This window comes from Arachis hypogaea, chromosome 1 (genome assembly GCF_003086295.3).
Source record: "Arachis hypogaea cultivar Tifrunner chromosome 1, arahy.Tifrunner.gnm2.J5K5, whole genome shotgun sequence".
NCBI classification, from domain to species: domain Eukaryota; kingdom Viridiplantae; phylum Streptophyta; class Magnoliopsida; order Fabales; family Fabaceae; genus Arachis; species Arachis hypogaea.
Window position 1 is genome coordinate 10,451,379 of NC_092036.1, and position 22,644 is coordinate 10,474,022.

General features: G+C 37.7%; 2 protein-coding genes across 4 annotated transcripts; both read left to right on the top strand.

The window, feature by feature from the left end:
* Positions 1–8,979: 8,979 nt before the first annotated feature.
* LOC112796025 (cytochrome c1-2, heme protein, mitochondrial) lies at positions 8,980–13,849 on the top strand. The gene is made up of 8 exons (XM_025838274.2): positions 8,980–9,311; positions 10,265–10,332; positions 11,861–12,075; positions 12,221–12,500; positions 12,586–12,657; positions 13,083–13,199; positions 13,313–13,378; positions 13,462–13,849. Exons 2-8 carry the CDS (start codon positions 10,276–10,278, stop codon positions 13,576–13,578), a joined length of 924 nt encoding a protein of 307 aa, XP_025694059.1. The 5' UTR covers positions 8,980–9,311; positions 10,265–10,275; the 3' UTR covers positions 13,579–13,849.
* Positions 13,850–16,522: 2,673 nt separating this feature from the next.
* LOC112796034 (choline/ethanolaminephosphotransferase 1) lies at positions 16,523–22,536 on the top strand. Of its 3 annotated transcripts, none has more exons than XM_072237340.1 (19): positions 16,523–16,665; positions 17,121–17,318; positions 17,916–17,966; positions 18,242–18,319; positions 18,579–18,654; positions 18,742–18,764; positions 18,848–18,948; positions 19,240–19,334; positions 19,438–19,506; positions 19,888–19,957; positions 20,063–20,126; positions 20,207–20,247; positions 20,363–20,447; positions 20,586–20,648; positions 21,023–21,081; positions 21,172–21,224; positions 21,472–21,544; positions 21,794–21,841; positions 22,209–22,536. In XM_072237340.1, the coding sequence occupies exons 3-18, from the start codon at positions 17,925–17,927 to the stop codon at positions 21,813–21,815; spliced, it is 1,014 nt and encodes a 337-aa protein (XP_072093441.1). In that variant the 5' UTR covers positions 16,523–16,665; positions 17,121–17,318; positions 17,916–17,924; the 3' UTR covers positions 21,816–21,841; positions 22,209–22,536. The 3 variants fall into 3 exon arrangements, with proteins under 3 accessions (XP_072093441.1, XP_072093437.1, XP_072093442.1); XM_072237336.1 differs by having other exon boundaries at positions 16,563–16,665; positions 17,121–17,813; XM_072237341.1 differs by lacking the exon at positions 17,916–17,966 and having other exon boundaries at positions 16,564–16,665; positions 18,197–18,319.
* Positions 22,537–22,644: the final 108 nt, after the last annotated feature.

Consider the following 22,644-nt stretch of genomic DNA (forward strand, 5'->3'; position numbering starts at 1 on the left):
CAATTCCTGGGGTTTTCTGAAAATTTATCAGTTTGTCAGCCATGCCTTAGACTTTTCGACTTCTTTGATGATTTTCTTTTTTCTTTTCCACATGACCAAGCCCTTCAGTGGGCAAAATAACAAGCAGCAGTGGGTGTCCTTCCGAGCTATACAAGGTCGGAGGGTCTTCACCCTTTTTGATGAATCCTTCCATGACTTTAAAAATTACTTTTTCAGAGTTCAAGCCGTAGAGGGTCACCACCCCTTTTTCTTGGATGAGAATTCTTCTCCTTGCTTTCCTCTATACTGGTTAGAGGCTTCCTCATGTGAGAAATATGGTTTGGACGACCTGGATGAGGTGGAGGCGGCCGTTGTGGGATTCCTCCGAGAAGTGTGGGGGAGGGCCCCATATTTGGATACCAAAAAATCTCTCCAGGGGTCGCCGCCCTTTGTCCAGATACAACTAGGTAGCCTTTTTTATTGATCTACTTTATTTCCGACTTGTTTTTACCGACTTGTTTCGCTGACTTTTTGGTTACTAATTGTTTTTTTACAGAGATGGCGAAGAAGAATTCCAGTGAGTCTTACCAGAGAGTCCAGGAGGACAAGGCGAGATCTCGTGCCAGGACCGGCGGTGCCAGGGTAACTAGCTCCTCTCTTCCTCCTCCTCATTCTTCTCAAAATTTGGGGACCCCTTCTCGACCTATCGTTATTTCCTCCTCGGCTTCTTCTCAGCCGCCCCCTCCCCCCCGACCTTCTCCTGAGTCAGAGAAGAAGAAGCGTAAGACCTTAGAGTCTAGCTCTTTTTTTGAAGGTGAGGCTAAGGTGGATGCTCCTGCGTTTATCCGAAAATACATCTATCCTCATACCCGTATAGGTATGGATGATGTTTCTATCCGGAACCACCTCACTATTCTGGCTCAGGAGAGTGTCAGGGCGGCGGCGGTGTGCACCAAGTTTCTTGATATTTTTTAGAAGACTCCTCTTAACTCTCTGGGTTCAACCTCGAGGGTTGAAGAGTTAGAGGAAAGGCTTCTCATATATCAGAAAAATGACAAGGAGTTGAAGGAGGAGGTCGCTAAGTTGAAGGAGGAGAGGGATGGTCTTCGGGAGAAGAAGAGCAAGTTACAAGTCCAATGCAATATGGAGGAGGGCTTGAGGAAGAAGGCGCAGGAGAGTTATTCGAGCTTGTTCAAGGACATCGTGGAGGTGAGGAAGGACTTGTTGAATTCTCGGAATACTTACGCCGAGTTGGAGGACTCTTTGCTGAAGGAGCCGAGGAGGCCTGGAGGATTTTTAAGGAGCAGGGTGGGGTCCTTGCTCCCGACCTGGATCTCTCTCCTTTGGATCCTGACAAGGTTGTCATTGATGGTGCCATAGTTTCTCCCCCTGCTCCCGAGGTTGTCTCTGAGTCAGATTTGAAGACTCGGGGGCAGAGAATCATTGAGTCCCCTCCTCGTCCAAAGGATGCTCCAAGTTCCTCAAGGTCTCACAGAACCTCCTCTCCGTCTCCCATGGATGCTTCTCTCCCTGGACCTGATGGCGCTCCGTCTGCTCTTTTCGACTCTGGTGGTGATCCGACTACTCTCTTCGGCTCTGGTGGTGATGTTCTCTAAAACATTTATTGGCTATATGGGGGCCCGACCTGTGGGTCTCCCCTTTTTTAAACTCTTTTTCATGTTGTGGTGGTCGTTCTCTGACATTTCTCTTAGCCTTTTAAGGCCGTAAACAAAATATTTATAACTACCCTTTTTGAATAAGGGTTTTAAGTTAACGAAAGAATACCCTTTTTTGGATAAGGGTTAAGTTACCTTTTGCGTGCATGCTTTTTAGCTTTTTTGAGAAACCCTTTTGATCTTTTTAAAAACCTTTTTTGAGGCCGTCTGTCCTTTTTTCTTTTTCTCTAAGGACTTAGGACAGTATTTAGCTTTGACATTTTTTATAGGTTTTTCGATCTCTTTTTGGTATTCCTTATACTCAATTTCAGAATTTATTGAGTTCCTATGACTTAGGTTACTTTTGTGATGCGTTTTCTTTGCTGCTCGGTTCTTCATTATGACTTATGAGTCGGAATGTTTCCGAGTTCTTCGCGATCAACCTTTATAACCTCTTTACACCGACTTGTACCTCGTCGTTTTATCATGACGACCATTTAGGTCGGTTCATGGGATTTTCACGCTTTGTCGAGCTTAAGTCGGCGCGTTTCGTAGATAGAAAGAAAAAAATGAGAAGGAATTTATAAGAGATATTGTAAAAGATCTTTATTTATTTGGGAAGGTACTTTACTGCTACTAAGGGCTTTTGATAGTCTATTTTCCCTTAGTCTCTACTGTGATGCCTGGTTAAAAACCCTTCTTCAGAAAAAATCCTTTGATTTTTTGGGGAAAAATCGTGAAGTTGGGAAAAGAGTACATCAGGGAGTAGAGTTCACTTTTAACTATAGTACCTTTTCAAGTTACAAGCATGCCACGACCTTGGTAACTTGGTGCCGTTTAGGTCGATCACCTTATAATAACCTTTTCCTAAGACCTCACTAATTTTGTATGGTCCCTTCCAATTAGCAGCAAGTTTTCCTTCCCCCGATTTGTTGACTCCAAAGTCGTTTCTGATCAAGACCAAGTCGTTTGGGGTGAACCTTCTTCGAATGACTTTTTTGTTGTACCTGGTAGTCATCCTTTGTTTCAATGCTGCTTCTCTTATCTGGGCTTGTTCTCGGACTTCGGGGAGCAGTTCAAGCTCCTCTTTGTGCCCATGTATGTTTCCGATCTCATTGTGGAGAATCACCCTTGGACTTTGTTCGCTGATTTCTACTGGTATCATGGCTTCTACGTCGTAGACGAGTCGGAAGGGCGTTTCTCCAATGGCAGATTGTGGCGTCGTCTGGAAAGCCCATAATACTTGTGGGAGCTCTTCAGCCCAGGCTCCTTTTGCATCTTGCAGTCTTTTCTTTAGTCCTGCCAGTATGACTTTGTTGGCTGCCTCGGCTTGTCCATTTGCTTGTGGATGTTTCACCGAGGTGAACTGGTGTTTGATCTTCATACTGGCCACCAGGCTTCTGAAGGTAGAGTCGGTGAACTGGGTTCCATTATTTGTAGTAATGGAATATGGTATCCCATACCTTGTGATGATATTTTTGTAGAGGAACCTCCGACTTCTCTGGGCTATGATGGTGGCTAATGGTTCTGCTTCTATCCACTTTGTGAAGTAGTCTATTCTCACAATCAAGTATTTGACTTGTCCTGGGGTCTGGGGAAAAGGACCTAACAGATCCATCCCCCATTTTACAAAGGGCCATGGAGAAGTTATACTGATTAGCTCCTCGGGGGGAGCCACGTGGAAATTTGCGTGCATTTGGCATGGCTGGAACTTTTTCACAAATTCTGTGGCATCTTTCTGCAAGGTCGGCCAGTAGAATCCAGCTCGGATTACTTTCCTAGCTAGCGACCTGGCTCCGAGATGGTTTCTGCAGATCCCATTATGAACCTCCTCCAGTACTTCAGTGGTCCTTGAGGTCGGTACGCACTTCAACAATGGTGTTGATATTCCTCTTTTATAAAGGATATTTTTCACCAGAGTGTAATGTTGTGCTTCCCTCCGGATTTCTTAATCTCTTTTTCCTCTTTGGGGAGGATGTCGAATTTCAGGTATTTGACCAAGGGATTCATCCATCCAAGGTTTAGCCCAGTTACCTCTAGAACATCTCGTTTGTCCTCTACTTTTACCACAGAGGGTTCTTAGAGAGTTTCTTGGATCAAGCTTCTATTATTCCCTCCTGGCTTGGTACTTGCTAACTTGGATAGGGCGTCTGCTCTACTATTGAGATCCCGGGTTATGTGCTTAACCTCGGTTTTCGTAAAGTGCCCGAGGTGCTCCAGAGTTCTTTCCAAGTATCTTTTCATGTTCGGGTCTTTAGCCTGATACTCTCCATTTATCTGGGAGGTCACCACTTGAGAGTCACTGTATATAATCACTTTTGTTGCACCGACTTCTTATGCCAGCTTCAATCCTGCAATCAGGGCTTCATATTTTGCCTGATTATTTGAAACTGGGAATTCAAATTTGAGGGATACCTCTATTTGAGCTCCCCTTTCGTCGGCCAGTATTATGCCTACACCGCTTCCTGTCTTGTTTGAGGAGCCATCTACGTAAAGTTTCCATGCAGTTGGCTTCTCTTGATCTCCCGCGTATTCTGCTATGAAGTCGGTGAGGCATTGGGCTTTGATCGCTATCCGAGTTTCATACTTTAAGTCAAACTCAGAGAGCTCTATTGCCCATTGCACCATTCTTCCTGCAATATCTGTCTTTTGAAGGATTTGCTTCATGGGTTGGTTCGTTCGGACTCTTATCGTATGAGCTTGAAAGTAAGATCGTAGCCTCCGTGAGGCTATTACTAAGGAGTAAGCAAATTTCTCTAATTTGTGGTACCTTAGTTCGGGGCCTTGTAGAACTTTGCTGATGAAGTACACTGGATGTTGTCCGACCTCGTCTTCCCTGATCAGGGCTGATGCGACAACTTTGTCTACTACGGACAGATATAGGACGAGATCTTCCCCAACTCGAGGTCGGGTCAGGATTGGAGGTTGGCTCAAGAACCTTTTGAACTCCTGGAACGCTCTCTCGCATTCTGGAATCCATTTAAACTGGCTTCCCTTTCTTAATAAGGAGAATAGTGGAAGGAATTTTAATGCTGATCCTGCCAAGAACCTGGAGAGGGCTGCAAGTCGGCCATTTAGTTGTTGAACCTCCCTTAAGCAAGTCGGGATCTTCATTTCCAGTATAGCTTGACACTTATCGGGATTGGCTTCAATCCCTCTTTGCGTCAGCATAAACCCTAGGAATTTTTCGGCCTCTACTGCGAAGGTACACTTTGCGGGATTTAGCCTCATCCCGTGCAACCTTATGGTGTCGAAGACTTGCGAGAGGTCTGTCAAGAGATCAACTTCTTCCTTAGTTTTCACTAGCATGTCGTCTACGTAGACTTCTATTAAGCTCCCGAGGTGGGGGGCGAACATCTTGTTCATCAGCCTTTGGTATGTGGCCCCTGCAGTTTTTAGTCCAAATGGCATGACCACGTAGCAGAAATTTGCTCGGGGCGTGATGAACGATGTTTTCTCTTGGTCTGGCTCATACATAGGGATTTGATTATATCCCGAGTAGGCATCCATGAACGACAAGTATTGATATCCCGAGCTAAAGTCTACTAGAGTATCAATACTTGGGAGTGGATAAGGGTCCTTGGGACACGCCTTATTTAAGTCGGTGTAGTCGACACACATCCTCCATTGGCCGCTTTGCTTCTTGACTAGCACTACATTTGCTAGCCATGTTGGATATTTAACTTCTCTGATGAAGCCGGCTTCTAGGAGTGTCTGTATTTGCTCCTCCACCACTAGGGCTCGTTCCGCGCTGAGCTTGCGCCTTCGCTGTTGAACAGGTCGGGATCCTGGATACACCGAGAGCTTGTGGGACATAAGCTCGGGATCTATCCCAGGCATGTCGGAGGCTTTCCAGGAAAAGAGGTCAGAATTGTCTCTTAGGAGCTTAGTCAACCCTTGCTTCAGGGTTTCCCCTAGGTTGGCTCCTACGTTGGTATTTTTCCCTTCCTCTTTGCCGACCTGTATTTTCTCGGTCTTTCCTCCTGGCTGTGGTCGCAACTCTTCTTTGGCCCTTGCACCGCCGAGCTCTATGGTGTGAACCTCTTTGCTTTTTCCCTTCAGGTTCAAGCTTTCATTGTAGCACTTTCTTGCCAATTTCTGGTCTCCCCGCACCATTGCTACCCCTGCTGTTGTCGGGAATTTCATGCAGAGATGGGGGTGGATACCACCGCTCCGAGTCGATTTAGGGTAGCTCTTCCGATTAGGGCATTATATGCTAACCCTACGTCAATGACTATGAAGTCTATACTCAGAGTTTTGGATTTTTTCCCCTTTCCAAAGGTAGTATGAATGGGTAAGAATTCCAGTGGCTTTATTGGCGTGTCGCCTAGCCCGTATAAGGTGTCGGGGTAGGCTCTTAGCTCTCTCTCGTCCAACCCTAGCTTGTCAAACGTGGGTTTGAAAAGGATGTTCGCCGAGCTTCCTTGATCTACTAGAGTTCTGTGGAGATGGGCATTGGCCAGGATCATGGTTATCACCACTGGATCGTCGTGTTCAGGGATTACTCCTTGCCCATCCTCCTTTGTGAATGAGATGGTAGAAAGGTCGGGCGATTCGTTCCCGACCTGGTGGAATCGCTTGAGGTGTCTCTTGCGAGAGGACTTGGTGAGTCCCCCTCCCGCGAATCCACTTGAGATCATATGTATATGTCTCTCCGGAGTTTGCGGTGGTGGGTCTCTTCTATCTGCGTCATCTGGCTTTTTCTTCCCATGATTGTCCGACCTTTCCATGAGATATCTATCAAGTCGGCCCTCTCTGGTCAGCTTTTCTATTACATTTTTGAGGTCGTAACAGTCGTTTGTTGAGTGACCATATATTTTATGGTACTCGCAGTACTCGCTGCGACTCCCCCCTTTTTTATTTTTAATGGGCCTAGGAGGCGGCAGCCTTTCAGTATTGCAAATTTCTCTGCATACGTCCACTATAGAAACCTTTAGAGGAGTATAAGAGTAATATTTCCTGGGTCTGTCGAGACCAAGGTCTTCTTTCTTCTTGGGTTCCCTCTCCTTTTCTTTTATCGAGGGAGGGTGCCCAGATCGCCAACTCGACTCTCTCAGTCTGACATTTTTCTCCATATTGATGTACTTTTCCGCTCTCTCCTGTACATCACTCAAAGAGGTCGGGTGCCTTTTTGATATGGACTGTGAGAAGGGTCCTTCCCTTAGTCTATTTACTAATCCCATGATAACTACCTCTGTGGGCAGATCTTGAATTTCCAAACACGCTTTGTTGAACCTTTCCATGTAATCACGCAGAGGTTCCCCGACCTCTTGTTTAACTCCCAAGAGGCTCGGTGCGTGTTTTACTTTATCCTTCTGGATGGAAAATCACATCAGGAATTTTTTTGAGAGGTCCTCAAAGCTGGTAACTGACCTTGGAGGGAGGCTATCGAACCACTTTATCGCCGCTTTTGACAGGGTGGTCGGAAAAGCCTTGCAACGTCTTGCATCAGAAGCATCAGCCAGATACATCCGACTTTTGAAGTTGCTTAAATGATGCTTTGGGTCTGTGGTTCCGTCATAGAGGTTCATCTCAGGGCTTTTGAAGTTTCTTGGAACCTTCGCCCTCATTATGTCCTCGCTGAACGGGTCCTCTCCTTCCAAGGGCGACTCTTCTCGGTTGTCGCAGGAGTCTCGGGCTTTAAGGGGGGATTCAAGCTTTGTGAATTTTTCTTTCAACTCTTTTCGTCGTTCTATTTCCTCCCTGAGGTTTCGCTCTGCCTCTCGTTGTCGTTCTAGTTCCTGTTCTAGTTGCTCCAAACGACCTTGGTGGTCGTGGACCAGCCCCATTAGCTCGGTTGCATGGGGTGGCCCTTCCTTTCCGGACTCTCGTCCTTCCGAGGAATTTGCCTTTGGATTTTTGAGCCCAAAGGTGCCTTCTTTATGCTGGTCGTTGGTTCCTTGATGAAGGGTCATGTCTGCGTCATTGTTTCCGGTATCTGGATTTTTTTTGCTCGGAATCAGACGATGTATGTCCATCTTCTGGTGAATTATCCGCCATTACTGGTTGATCTCTCAAGTCCCCGGCAACGGCGCCAATGTTCCGGGGCTTACCTAGAACCGGACGGTGGTTGGGCTTGTTTGTGAGGCCCAAGTGCTAGAGGAAGGCGGTCTCCGACTTGGTTTACGTCTGGGAGCCGCCTCCGAGTTGTGTATGTGATAGAATGGGGGGTGGTACCTGCAAAGACACTCCGATGCCTAAGTCAGCAAGGGTGTAAGCAGGTCTAGAGAGTATTGGGCTTAGAGATACCTGAGGGATGTCAGTGTATTTATAGTGGTGAACCTATAACCACCGTTGGAGTAGTTTCACCTTTTAAGGGGAATAACCGTCCCTTTATCTTAGGGAAGTTGAGATATTGCTCCTGGAAGTGGTTAGAGAGATTTTAGGGGCAGTTATCCTCTTGAGTGAGGGTTTATCTGCTAGCTAATCCCTCGCTCCCGACTTCTTTAGAACAAGTCGTGGTAAGCACCGACTTCGTAGATTGAAGGTCGGTGTAGGGTGATGGATTGAGCCTTTTGTTGGGTCTTGGACCTTATCATTGGGGTAGGGTATGAACATGAACCATGTAAAATATGAAGTAAAAATAAAAAAAACGTAAAATTTGTGAGATTTATATGTATATCAAATCAAATTATTATATTAGTAAACAAATTTATTATACATAATTTTTTAAATAATTTTTTAATTTTTTAAAATAGACTCCGTATTAGTAAAACGAGGATCTCTTTGACAAGAAACAAAATAATTAAAGGATATACTAATAATTTTGTATTTTAACTTCTATTTTCTTAATACAAGAATATCAAATATCCACTTTAGTGGAAGTGAATAAAATTTTATATTTTATACAAAGAATTATTCCTAAAAAATCAACTATTAGATTTTTAAACTTCAAACACATATAATGTAAAAATTAAAAAATTTCGAAATTAATGTCCAGTTAAAAAATTTTAAAAGACTGATTTTACACATTTTATAATTGAAAAAATAAATTGGTACAATGACTCAATTAAAAGAAAAAAATAAAAATCTAATTAAAAATTTTACAAAAATATAAGGACAAAAAAGAAACCTTAATTTTGTTATTACAAATATAATTAATTTAACTTTGACAGATTCCTTCACAAAATTTTATCAAAGATATTTTTTATTATTATTGCGATAAATTGAATTTGAGGAACTAAGACATCTATCTACCTTAAACAACATATCAAAGACTAATTTGTTATAATAAATTACTATGTACACAAAACGAGATTTAAATTCCCCACACGAGTTAGCACTAACTTAAATTGATTATCAATATTTGTCTTTGGTCTTGGGTTGCAAAGATTTCTTTTTGTTTGTTCACTTGTGTCACCAAAAAATAATATGGGCTTTTGGCCCATTACTCAATTAGGAATGGGGTCTTCCCTGTAGGCCCAATTCTCTAACCCTAATTTCATATTTGCGCCATTATCGATCTCTCCCAAAAGCCCGTAAAATCAAAGCCCAAAAGCCCAAAGCCCAGAGCTAGCAGCACTCGTGGCTGCCACAATAGAAGCGTTCGTGTCCCAAATCTCTTCTCTCGTCTCCGTCTCTCGTCTCTGCCATTAGTACCTTAGATTTTTCTTATTCTTCTTCTTCTTCTTCGTTGGATCTATAGAATATCCTCAGTTCCCAATCGAGTTTCACTTCGTGAGTTTCTATTTTCGTTCCTCTCTCTCTGTATCTTTTTTTTTTCCGTGAGCTATGTTCAGCTATCACTGTGACTCGGATCTCTGACTCACTTTTGAATTCTGTGTTTCCTCAATTTTACGCTCTCTGTATTTATTTATGTATTTATCTATTTGCATCTAGAACCATTGAAACATGTTCATTTTTTATTTATATTGTTTTTTACCATTTTGGTGTATAATAAAGCTTCGTTCTTTACATGTTATGTTTGTTATTAGGAGATTATTGTATCTGTTCCCATTGAAATCCCCGTGCAATTTTATTTATTTGCAATATGCTGTTGTTTTGTCTAAGGCTGCTGCATTGTTGTGATTATGCAATGCCACACTTTGCCCTTAATTTTTAAGTATCTGTGGTAGTAGTAGTAGTAGACTGAAATTGCATCATTTTATACACATGAATGAATTAAATTCATATGTTATATAATCATTCCATGTGTTCTCTTCTCAAGTTAGTTGGAAAGAGGAAATTTGGGAAGTTAGTGTTTTGAATTTGGTAATCCTCCATTCCTCCCTTTAAACCGGAAGAGAAGGGTTTGATATTTTTTTTTAAGAAAAAAAAAAAAAACAAACAAATTTGATGGAATTTATATACTTCCCAAAAATCAATAGAGGCCCTAATGGCTATCTCAATGTGATTTGAATGCTAATTGCAAAACAGCAGTGATTAGATACCTATTTAATGTTTAAAGTGATTCTTTGCTATAATCATCTCACCACAATCCACACTATATGTTCTGCTTAGTTTCTTGTGATGTTTTCATATTAGAGGTTAAATGTCATGGTTCTTAATTACATTGTTGCATATCTAGTGATGCTGCCTTTATGACTTTTCCTAATGCTCATTTTATAGAACTTTATCACCCGTACTTGTTTGGATGTAGTATCTTAAAAGTTTTTATGAATGATTTTCAGTGTGAACCGAGATGGCTGGAGGTGTAATTCAGCAGTTATTGAGAAGGAAACTCCAATCTCATTCTCCTGTAAGCATTCTCCTTGCTCTTGAAAGTTTTATTCTACTATTTACTTTTCTAGTCGTTGCTTCAAATAAAAGTTGAAGGCTGAGAAGATGGAAAAATTAACTTCTTTTTGTTAATAGGGGAATGGAATATAGCTGCTTCTTCTTTTCTTCGCCCCTTTTTTTGGTGGAGATGAGGGGGTTTAGAGCTTATCTTTACTTAGATTTCCCCTTTTAGCAATGTTTTCTTTTGAAGTCATATAACATCACTTATTACAAATTTCTCATTTGTGCAATAATTTTGTTGAGCTCATCAAACTTATTAATTCTAGTACTGTTAAGTTAATGTGAAAATAATGTTGAATAGAAACCAATACCATATCATTAATCTAATAAATTGAAGCTCTTGGATTCGAAAGCTTATGCCTACAATTGTAGTTTATAATTTACTTCTCATAGGTTTGGACTTCCCCCTTTGCAAGGAACTTGCTCTTGAGCCTTTTACACACAGAATTTGTGCATGTCTTGCTTCATCATACACATTCCTTCAGTTTGAATATGTGTTCTACTGCTGTTTATATACTACCTATATACACATGAAACTTCTCATGGCACCTCATCATGGGGATTTCTTCAATGAAGTTCAGTGGAAATATTTTTGTTTTCTTTTTTTACATCTTATCACAAGCTGGGTGGGTAAAATGGAGAAGTGCTTTGATTGTTATTTGTGATAGAAAAGTATCACACAACTATAGTTCATAGGACATGTGATGTTATATAGGATTGAGTGTTGAGAGATGAAAAGACAAGAAGGAAACAAGGATAGTAAGTGAATGTTGCTTTGGATGTATGGGTAAACCAGACAAGATAGAGTCAGAAATAAGTACACTAGAGAGGAAGTTATAGGAGCAGCTATGGCTACGGTAAAGAATATAGTAGAATCTTGTCTAGGTGGTCTATTGTGTGTGAGGAGGAGCTATGGCTACAGTAACACACTATGACATCTTTTGATTTACATAGCTGACCACATCCAGTGAATCAACCTTTGATCGTGGTGGTTGTTCTTGCTTACCATCCAATCAAGTGACTTGACCTAAAATGACATAATTTCTCTAGTTAATTTTTTATTGTCTTCATGTCTTAAGCTTTCTGTATCAAAATGTTTAAATCTCCATCTGCATCACTTGATGTAGCTGCAACTTCTAAGTCGCATTAACTGCCTCAGTTGTGTCATATTGCAAATTGCAGACTAGTTTGGACATTAACCCATTACTCTGGAACAGCATTACAATTTCTATAACACTTTAAAATCTCACTTCTCATGTCAATTTCATAGTATGATTCATTATTTGTAATTTTTACAAGTTTGAGTACATATGAAAGCTATTTTCCATTTTAAGTTTTCGGTGGGTGTTTGACATGAGTTAAGCTGTTTTTGCAGACTAGTATGTGCTCTTGCACACGATATTTTCTTTATGATTCTATGAAAATTTGACTACTATGGAATAAGCTGATTGTATCTTTTGCTGATAGCTACTTGATACTTATTGCAGAATGGTTCTCTTATGTCTTCCATTATGACAAAGAAAGATTATGCTGGCTCTACTGGCAGCAGCTCATTTAGAGCTCTTGCGTTGATTGGAGCTAGTGTCACTGGGTTTTTGGGTTTTGCAACAACAGCATCAGCTGATGAAGCTGAGCATGGCCTTGCATGCCCAAACTATCCATGGCCTCATGCTGGCATTCTCAGTTCATATGATCATGCATCGTGAGTTTTGCCCATTCTTTCCGTATATGTGGATCTTGATAATTCTCTATGCCACTATTATGTATTTGTGTCAAATTTCACCTGAATGCTATATAACTATGAATCTAACTCTGGCTTTACTGCATTCAACTAATTTGTTGAACAGGATTCGTCGTGGTCATCAAGTCTATACACAAGTTTGTGCTTCCTGCCATTCTATGTCTTTGATATCATACCGTGATTTGGTTGGTGTTGCTTATACAGAAGATGAAGTAAAGGCCATGGCAGCTGAGATTGAGGTGGTTGACGGTCCTAATGATGAGGGTGAAATGTTCACTCGCCCCGGTAAACTCAGTGATCGCTTTCCTCAGCCATATGCAAATGAAGCAGCTGCTAGGTTTGCTAATGGAGGAGCCTATCCTCCAGATCTAAGTCTTATTACCAAGGTAATGTCTATTATTATCTGCTAGGAATGAAGAGATTTTCTATTGTCATGTGATCTTTAATTATTCTTGCACGTTGTATTTACAGGCCCGTCACAATGGTCAGAATTATGTGTTTGCCCTTCTAACTGGTTATCGTGATCCCCCTGCTGGTGTTTCGGTAAAGTTCTCTCTAAAGACTTGTTGAGAGTTAATACACTTTAACTTGTGCATCATGAAGAAGTTATATAGATTTGCCAACTATCTATTGCGTAGTTTAGGGCTAAAACAAACTTTTATAAAATCTGTTGTGGCTTGGAATCTGTGCAAGGAAAGGCAATAACAGCGCAACAATTTTCGTGTCCCTTTTTTGTGCACGAATGACTATAGTGTCTGTGCAGGATAGACTGGGGTTTGTTGTAGGTTCTTTGGCATTTTCCATGATTTTCTTTGCGTATCAATTTACAACTAAGCTTGATGTTTGCCATTTTTACAATGAAATGTTTCTTTTACTTTGCAACTCAAGTTGTTGTCAGTTATGAAGTGTAAAATGTATTTAACCATAGGTAAACTCATTTACTATTATTTTCTTGAATAACGTTATAGATTAGAGAGGGTCTGCACTATAACCCTTATTTCCCTGGTGGTGCCATTGCCATGCCTAAAATGCTTAACGATGGTGCTGTTGAATATGAGGATGGTACTCCCGCCACTGAATCTCAGGTATTCTGTTTGTTTAGTATTCCTTTCAGTCAATCTCATCACGGAATGTGTATTACATATGAACTACGGGAGAATGGAGGTAATTTTCTTGCTGGTGTTGTGTTTTGCTGCAGATGGGGAAAGATGTTGTGTCATTCTTATCTTGGGCTGCCGAACCGGAGATGGAAGAGAGAAAACTGGTATGTTTCTTATAATATTTTGCTGTTACCAAAATCAAAGCAGAAAAGATCTTAATTTCTAACAAGACTGCTACTATGTGCAGATGGGATTTAAGTGGATATTTGTTCTAACATTGGCATTGCTTCAAGCTGGCTACTACCGTCGCCTTAGGTGGTCTGTTCTAAAGTCTCGCAAGCTGGTTCTTGATGTCGTCAATTAAACCACCTTCAGGTTTCTTTTTTCAGTTATAAGGAAACAATATTATCATTGGCAGTAATTTTGTCGAATGATTAGTTGTCTTATATCTTTGTCAAATTCGTTAATGGAGCTAACTGGAAACGTGTTCAATTTTTGGTTTGAGATGGAAATAAAGCTGTTCCATATAGGAGATTCGGTACTTTACATATTTCCCATGTCTGACCTGTGTATTGTTAGATTCTCCTGGAATCTTGTAATAATATCTTTATTCAGTTTCATGCTTTTATGGCAAATGACCCCCCGATTGTGTTTTGCGCCGGCTTAGTCGCAAACTCATCCGACATTACCCAATTTCAAGTTGCGAAATTTCTCTGAAAACAATGATATTTTGCCATTATCATCATTCAGCTCATGGCATTGAGGCTGAAAAGGCCATTGTGCTTAGCTACATTGAAGGTGTGAACTAAGGCCATGTTTGGGAGGATTGAAATCATTTGTGGCATGTAATGCACTGGTTTACAAAACCTTAGAGATAGTAAAGGGAATATGAAAGAAAAATAGTAATAGGCCCTGGTGCATGTTAAATTTCAAACTTTGATGCAAGAAAATTGGAGCATAAATCATTGTTGAGAAGCATGAACGAAATGTAACAGGTTTTTGGCTTTTTAGCTAATATCTACAATTATCCAACAAATTAACTTTTGAGGTATTAGTGACTTTTTAAATTGGGTAATGCTAATCAATAATTTTTTTGAACAACATGAACAATCACCAATCAAATCAAAATATTGTTCACATTGTTTAATATTTTTAATTGTCTACCTATACTTTTTTTTTTAAATTTTGTCCATTAAGTTTCATTTTTCTATTTGAAGAAATAAAATAAATACATGTAAAGACGCCATTAAGGTTAAGGCGGACTAATACGTTTGGAAACGACTTATTTGGTTGAATTTTAAACAATCGAAGTCACACAACGACATCTACTTAGAAATTGAAATTTGTACATTGTTGACAAGTTAAGAGTGGAAAAAATGATTGCATATTATTTTATTTTCAAGTTGGGTTGTAAATGTTTAACTAAAAGTTTTGTTCGGTAATCAACTTGGGTTGGTTTAGTGGTCAACTCACTAGTCCGTTTAAACAAATGTGGAGTTTGAATTCCGCTTCGTGTATGTAACAATTTATTGGCTTGAAAAATGTCATAAAAAAGGTTTTGTTCGCTATATTGAGTTGCTTCTTCCAAAAAAAACTTTTATATTTATTTTATCTTGAAACAAAAATTACTCTCCAAAACTCGAGCAAGTTAGGTTGTATTTTTTTAATAGAGAAAAGCCCTGCATACAATTCATCAGGGTTTGTATGCTTTACAAGTTAATTAACGTTTAAACTCTAAAAATGCGATGCAAGGTCTACGTTCTTCTTCTTCCTCTTCCTCTTTTTCTTCTTCTTTTCTTTGGTTTCTTGCCTTCTCTTTCTTCTTCTTCTTCTTCTTCTTCTTTTTGCTGCACGTTCTTCTTCCTCTTCTTCTTCTTCTTCTTTTTCTTCTTCTTTTCTTTCGTTTCTTGCTTTATCTTTCTCGTTCTTCTTCTTCTTGCACGTTCTTCTTCCTCTTCCTCTTCCTCTTCTTCTTTTCTTTCGTTTCTTGCCTTCTCTTTCTCCTTCTTCTTCTTCTTGCTGCACATTCTTCTTCATTTACGTGTTTTTCTCTCTGTTTTCTTTCTTCTTTGTTCTCGATTTTCATTTTTTTTACATCAAGCTCTGAAATCGTTTTTGAAGAAAAAGAAGCAGCAGAAGATGAAGAGGAGAAAGAAAAAGAGTTCTGAAATATGCATAAGGTGTACTTCAACAAATTTTGGGTGTATTTCTTAAATCCTTTGGGTGTATTTCTATAATCGTTTGGGTGAATTTCTGTAACCGTTTGGGTGTATTTCTGTAATTGTTTGAGTGTATTTCTGAAGTTCCATTATCTTTAAATTTGGCAAGAAAATTGTTTTCACGGAGGAGGAAGAAGAAGAGTCGTTCATAATGCATGGTGAGTAGCGCGCTTTGAAAACAGAAAGTTGTTGAATAACGTGTGTTTTATTTACTCTTGAATGTGGAAGTGTGTAATGCATTAATTAAGTGTAATGCGTGTGTTTTATTGGATTTGTAAGACTTGTAAGCCAAAAAGACTTGTATGTGTAGCAGGCCTTAATTTAATATTAATATATTTATCTACTATTTCTACTATCTTGTTTATAAAATGTTCTTTGTTTTATATATTTATTATTTGTTATAATTTGAAGAATTTGAAGTTTTGAACTTGAAATCTCATTATTGTGAGATATTTATTATTTTAATTAATCACAAATTTATTAATTACGATACATATTTAATAAATAAATAATTTTTACGTGTCTATTAATACACAAATATTTAAAGCCACATTTTCTTTTGGTATTGTTAAGTGTAGATAAAAGAAACTATGTTGATATAGTTTTCTTAACAATGTTGATGTATATTTTTTTTGAGTTAGAATAACTATATAACATGGATCAAATGTAATATAATATTTTATACAAACATCCAATCATATATTATTATATTAACAAAAATATTTGATTTAACTATTTACAACTAATATAAACATCTAACTTAAATGACAATATAAAATACATAATAATTAAACTCTTAAAACATTTTTCATGAAGTTAAAGAAAAAGAAAAGCAAATTGTAATACATTAAAAAGGGATTAGAAACTCGATTACAGTCGACTTCACATGAAGTTAATACTTGAGAGTCGTTAAATAATTTGATTGATTTGACTAAATTTTCATCTAACAACTATGATATATCAACTTCATGTTCACGTGAAGCCTATTTCACCTGAGTTTTCACCCAAAAAAACACCAAACAAGTAAATGTGTCTTAAAATAAAAAATCTACCTTCAATAAATAAATAAAATTAAAAGAAAAATAAAAAATCTTTCTCCATATGAGAGAGAGAGAGAGAACTACCAAACATAGCAGCGAATTCACGCTTTTCAAATCTTCCGCTATTCCTCTCATTCCTGTCTCACTTTCTCTTTCTCGCTCTTTGGGATCAACGAATCCTGTTTTTGTAGGGTGAGTTTTCAGCACCATTCCTCGATCCTCTTCTTTTTCGCTAATTTCTCATTTCCGATGATTCGGTATTTCTCCATTGAACATTCCAATGACTACGAAAATTTGAATGTGTGAATTCTGGTAACTGTGTGTTTGAATGTTCAATTTATGAATTTTTTTTTATTCGTTCTTTTAATCTGTTTGTTCCTCCATTATCACTTTTTCAGTGTATTTTTGGTAAATAAAAGTCTGCCTTTTTTGGTTAACTTTAGATCCATTACAAAAGATTCCTCTTTTAAACAGTATAATTCATTACAAAACATTCTGGCTTTGTCTGAAAACACATCAAGTAGGTTTTGTTGAGTGTGAAATTCAATGTTATTCGTCATTTTGATAATTGAGTATCCAGCAAAAATTACTATATTTAACTTGATCATGTTTGTTCCTTTTTCTTTTGTTCCTTCCCAATAAAGCAGGTTGTGCTGAGGCTTAGCCGGTAATCGAAGCCGAATTCTGGAGTTTAATCCTAGAAAATGGGTTATATTGGTGCTCATGGTGTAGCAGCTCTGCATAGATACAAATATAGTGGTGTAGACCATTCTTATGTAGCCAAATATGTATTGCAGCCTTTTTGGACTCGCTTTGTTACAGTTTTCCCTCTATGGATGCCGTGAGTAATTTCGGTTTTTGAACTAAGGTTCTTTCATTGGTTCTTGTTGTAAATATGAATGCTTGGTTTCATTGCTTTTCCCTGTTTTCTCTTAGAAGCTAAACTGTTAAATATTGAGAGTTGAAATGAGATATTCACAGTTTATTTGTTCTGTGACAATTCATGACCAAAATTGCATGATCGGAATCATCAATAGTTTTAAACTGTAATCTGAATTTGGTATGCCATAGTGCTGTAGCTTGTTAATAAACAATAGCACACTTATGTTGATTATAAGTAGATATACATGTTATGTGCTCTGTCTATAACTTTGCCACTCTTTCTTGAAGGTGAAATACTTTCATCTCCTAATTTATACATTTGTTTAATATAATTTTTTTCTTCTATATTTTCACTATTGAATTCTGAGTTATTCTATTTCTAACTTGTACCTTGTTCTTCTGTTTACTCCCCTCACTTGGCATTGTGGTATTCGTTCATCTTTTGCAGTCCAAACATGGTATACCTTTGCTTCCTCTCTTATTGACGTGTATACTTTACTGTTGCTATCGCATGCGATAATATCCTTGACACTGATATTCCATGAATTGTTTGGTTGCAGATTACTCTTATGGGATTTATGTTCTTAATGCTCTCTGCATTCATCGGCTATGTGAGTGGACCTGCAATTAATTAAACATTGTACTTAATGCTGAAGTTACAGTACTGCTTATCTTATTTCCGAACACTTTATTTTGATTCTCATTTTACTAGATTAGATGGCACAATGAAACTTTAATTAGTAATGCCCTGGTATTTAAGTGTTTTGACGACTTCTGATTAACTTCACATGTTGCTGTTTACTTCTTTTGTTTAATTGTTCATTACCTAGCCGAATCTTAGGACATATTCTAATTCAATTTTCGCTTCTGTATATTTTCTATTCAGATGTACTCACCTCAATTGGACACAGCTCCACCAAGATGGGTTCATTTTGCCCATGGCCTACTGTTGTTTCTATACCAGGTCTAGTTAAGTTCTTTCATTGCAAGCATAAATTGCTCCCTTCTTTTGGCTTTTTGAATCCTGTTTATTTAGCTTGTTGAGTAGATCTCATTTCGTGCATCGTACTCTTTTTTCCCCTTTTTTTGTATTTTTAATTTTTTTGGTTACAAAATTCGTGCAATTCCTGATCAATGTACTAATATTATTTGATACTTAGAATCTTATTTTTCCTATAGGTAATTAACTTTCTTTATTTCTTTAAAATTGATGTGTATGCTAGACATTTGATGCTGTTGATGGGAAGCAAGCTAGACGGACAAGTTCTTCCAGTCCACTGGGGGAGCTGTTTGATCATGGTAATTTACTTGTGTCATGTTCATTTTAGCATTTCTCTAATTAACTCCTGTTTAACACTAACAAAAATATTTAAAACTCTTCTGCAGGATGTGATGCACTTGCTTGTACTGTAAGTTTCTTCACTTTGGCTGTTATATCTAACCTCTAAAATGGAACGAACAAATATGAAAATCTATGAGAACTGTATTTCAGTTTGAATCAATTGCTTTTGGGAGCACGTCCATGTGTGGGAGAGACGCTTTTTGGTTCTGGTTTTTATCTGCTGTTCCGTTTTATGGTGCAACTTGGGAGCAGTAAGTTATTATTCTTTATTATTATTATTATTATTATTATTATTATTCCCTACCTCTTATTTTTAAGGAATGATTATATCCCTTTTTATATTTAATAGGGAGGGCTATCTATATATTTTATTTTTTATTTTCAATACTTATGCCACCACCCCACACAAACCATTTAAAATTTCTGGGTGGTGGAACTGTATCTAAACTTGCACTCCATACGCCAGTGTGAATTGAACATCTATTATTTATTGACCATAACATTATATAAACTTTTTAATTTTCTTTTAAATTTTGATGTAGCTATTTCACCCATTCACTTATACTACCAGTTATAAATGGTCCTACGGAGGGTCTCATGCTGATATACACCTGTCACTTCTTTACTGCTCTTGTGGGTATGCCCCTTCTCTGGGTTCTGTTCTATTGTACCAACCACCAACACAGTTTTGTTACATTTATGATGTGGTCTTGTGATTACCTATTATTATTATTCTTCAGGTGCTGAGTGGTGGATTCATGAATTTGGGAAGTCTGTACCTTTCTTAAGCTGGATGCCTGTTGTTTCGGGTGAGATTGTCCTTGTCATGTAATATTTATTATATTTCCTGGAACAAAAGTTTGCACTGTGTCTTGTTTCTGATGCTATTTGTCATAATTTTGGTACTCACGCCAAGTTTTGATCATATTGTAAACATTACATTTAGATTTAGGGTGATATGTTGTATGGGACTGAATTCTGGGTGGTAAAATCCCACTTGGGCATGAACTTTACATTGCAAATATTAGGATGATTACATGGATGGGTGGTTACACAAGATTGTATTGGATTATGAACGATTGCATCAGATAAATTTGGGGCAGTGTTGATTATTGAAAGATGGTAGAATCTTGAATTTTTATTGAATAGGTTCTTTCTTAATAATTAGTTTGATTTTTACTGTATTTCAGGGATACCAACATACAAAGCTGCTTTAACGTTGCTGATGGTTTTTGGTGTTGGACCAACAGTTTTTGGCAAGTATGTTTTCTTCAAGTCCAAAATTTTCTTGATTGTATAATCTACATAGTTGCATTCTCAAATAAGTGTCTTCAAATGTTAACATTGTATGTTGGTTCAATGCAGTGTGTCTAATGTCTGTAAACTTGTGAGGGCAAAAAATGGAAGCGTGTTACGTGCCTTGGCTATGGTGATACCATTTTCCTTATAGATGATTCTCTCTTCCTTTTCAAATTTTGGTTCGTTCGTTGACACATTTTTCTTGCGCAGCTTTATCCCTTTACCGTCCTTGTTGGAGCAGTTCTCTTGTGGTATAACTTAAGTTGTTCAATTGCTTTTTTGGCTTTTTGGTCATCGGTTTTGTTTATGAGAAACATTTCTTCTATGCCTTTGTACATATAAGCACATGAGCGATCTTTTACGCAGGGATCATTTATCGCCATCTGACATCATGGGCAACCACCCGTGTTTAGTAATTATAGGAACAGGACTTGCTTTCGGGTTTCTAGTGGTAAGACTTTTGAGAAACTATCCACGTTTATATGGTTTTTGATATTGCGTTAACATATTAATACCTTTTTTTCTTAGCTTTTGTGTGGGCAATCTATTCTATGTTCCAATGTTAACTGAAGAAGGCTTAATTTTGCAGGGAAGGATGATTTTGGCCCATCTGTGCGATGAACCTAAGGGCTTGAAGACTGGAATGTGCATGGTACCAAACTCTTTCATTGGGATGTCATCTGAATTTTTCTTTTTTGTTTCTGTTTATTTATTTATTTTTAAAATAATATTTTCTCCAAATCTGGCCATGGTAAACAGAGCTTGTATGGCTGTATTTCGGTATCCCCCCCCCCCCCCCCAAAAAAAACAAAAAAAAGCTACAAATCTTGGAGAAATTATACCATGAAAAGTTTGTTTCTCTATACCATTGCGTGGAAATATGAAGCATTTACTATCTGTCATGCTATGGTTTTGTTTCAAATTCTGTTTTTTAATTGTTTAGTGCAGGTTTCAAATCTTGTAGTCATTGTTAATGTTTTGACAGCACTAACAAGATTGATATGTGGTTTTATTTACGTTCTGCAGTCCCTTCTGTATCTTCCACTCGCCATTGCTAATGCACTCACGGCAAGACTAAATGATGGGTATGTTTTGTGACTCTACCATTCCAAGTTCTGTTGATTATTTTTTTTTTTTTTTTTTGTCGTAGAAACTGATTGGTGTATTTATGGCAGGGTACCATTAGTAGATGAGAGATTGGTTCTTCTTGGTTTTTGCGCATATACAGGTACAGTTATCAAGTTACCGTTTTAACTTTGTCTGATAAAAGAATAAATATTACTGTATTATAGAATGGCAAGGAATAAGAGAAAATGATGACATTTTAAAGGAAAATCATCAAAAAAGAAAAAAAGATGCAGATTATGAACATGAGAAACAAATGCGTTATATTGCTGCTGTTGTTAGTTTACGCCATTGGTGAAACTTATATACATTCGCTCTCTGACTTGACGATTTTTGCGCTCTGGACACAGTGACGCTTTACCTGCATTTCGCCACTACCGTCATTCACGAGATCACAAATGCCTTGGGGATATGCTGTTTCAGGTAAATAATAAAATATAAAAAAACATGGGGGTTATTGTTCGGACATTGAATTCATCAATTACGCAATCAGTGCATGCAGAAAAACATTGCTATTGTTATATGTGAATCTTGTGTTGAAATTTTGTATCATTGGATTTATTTGAAAAAACTAATGTTGACTATTGCCAGATATAGTGTTATGTGTTTAGTCTATGACAAGAACAATGCCAATGGTTTTCTTTACTCATTGAATTATCATTTTTATTGCAGGATAACTAGGAAGGAAGCTTGATGTTTTGGGATCATTTTTCTCTAGAGGTATGAACTCTTAAAATTGTAAATTAAAAAAAAATTGTGTCTCAGGGTGTATGTCTTTCAGTTTATTTGATTTTTTTTTTGTTGAAAACAAAATCAATTTTTACTTAGTTGAATAAATGTTTAAAAATAATAAGGATTAAAAAAGAAAGTTTCATTCTTTCAGAAGCTGAAAATAGAAACTTCAAACAAGAATTGGTTTTTTATTCTTTCAATTATATAGAAGAGTTTATTTGTAGAATCTGTGTGTTATAGAAACCAATGAATGCACACCTTATGTATATATTTATGCTATCATTCATTTTTATCTCAACGCCTTATATATTTGCTTTTCTACTCATTCTGAGTCACTTTAATTTTGTTATTTCAGCTTGCAAATCAGGAAAAATTGCTGGCAAAAAATTTTGGTCTATACCAAATTTCCCAATTTTGATAGAATTGAATTTAGTCATGGTTTTTCAATCAAATCATGGTACTTTGTAATTATTATTTATTTTGATTTCTAATATTAAAAAATGTGCTAATTCCATTTTTTAAAGCCATCTAGAGAAGAAAATTATTTACTCTATTAAGATGGGTCAATTAGATTGTATGTTATCATTCTTCCAAAGTCCTGTGATAATTCAATTAGATTGTATGTTACATTTGATTTGCTTTGAACAATGATGGATGATAAGTGCTCATATTATGCTTTGAAACACCACGCATTGTTGTTGCAAATGACCGCCAACCAACGCTTAAATATGCATATTTTTGGACTGTTTAATTATCAGATTATACTGATATTAGTGTATTAATAGGTATTA

Coding starts and splice junctions, on each gene's coding strand:
- LOC112796025 (XM_025838274.2), top strand. CDS start 10,276: ATGGCTGGAGGTGTAATTCAGCAGTTATTGAGAAGGAAACTCCAATCT. Junction 12,658..13,082: donor ATCCCCCTGCTGGTGTTTCG/GTAAAGTTCTCT, acceptor ATAACGTTATAG/ATTAGAGAGGGTCTGCACTA. Junction 13,379..13,461: donor AGATGGAAGAGAGAAAACTG/GTATGTTTCTTA, acceptor TACTATGTGCAG/ATGGGATTTAAGTGGATATT.
- LOC112796034 (XM_072237336.1), top strand. Junction 20,127..20,206: donor TGTTACGTGCCTTGGCTATG/GTGATACCATTT, acceptor TTTCTTGCGCAG/CTTTATCCCTTTACCGTCCT. Junction 20,248..20,362: donor GTTGGAGCAGTTCTCTTGTG/GTATAACTTAAG, acceptor TCTTTTACGCAG/GGATCATTTATCGCCATCTG.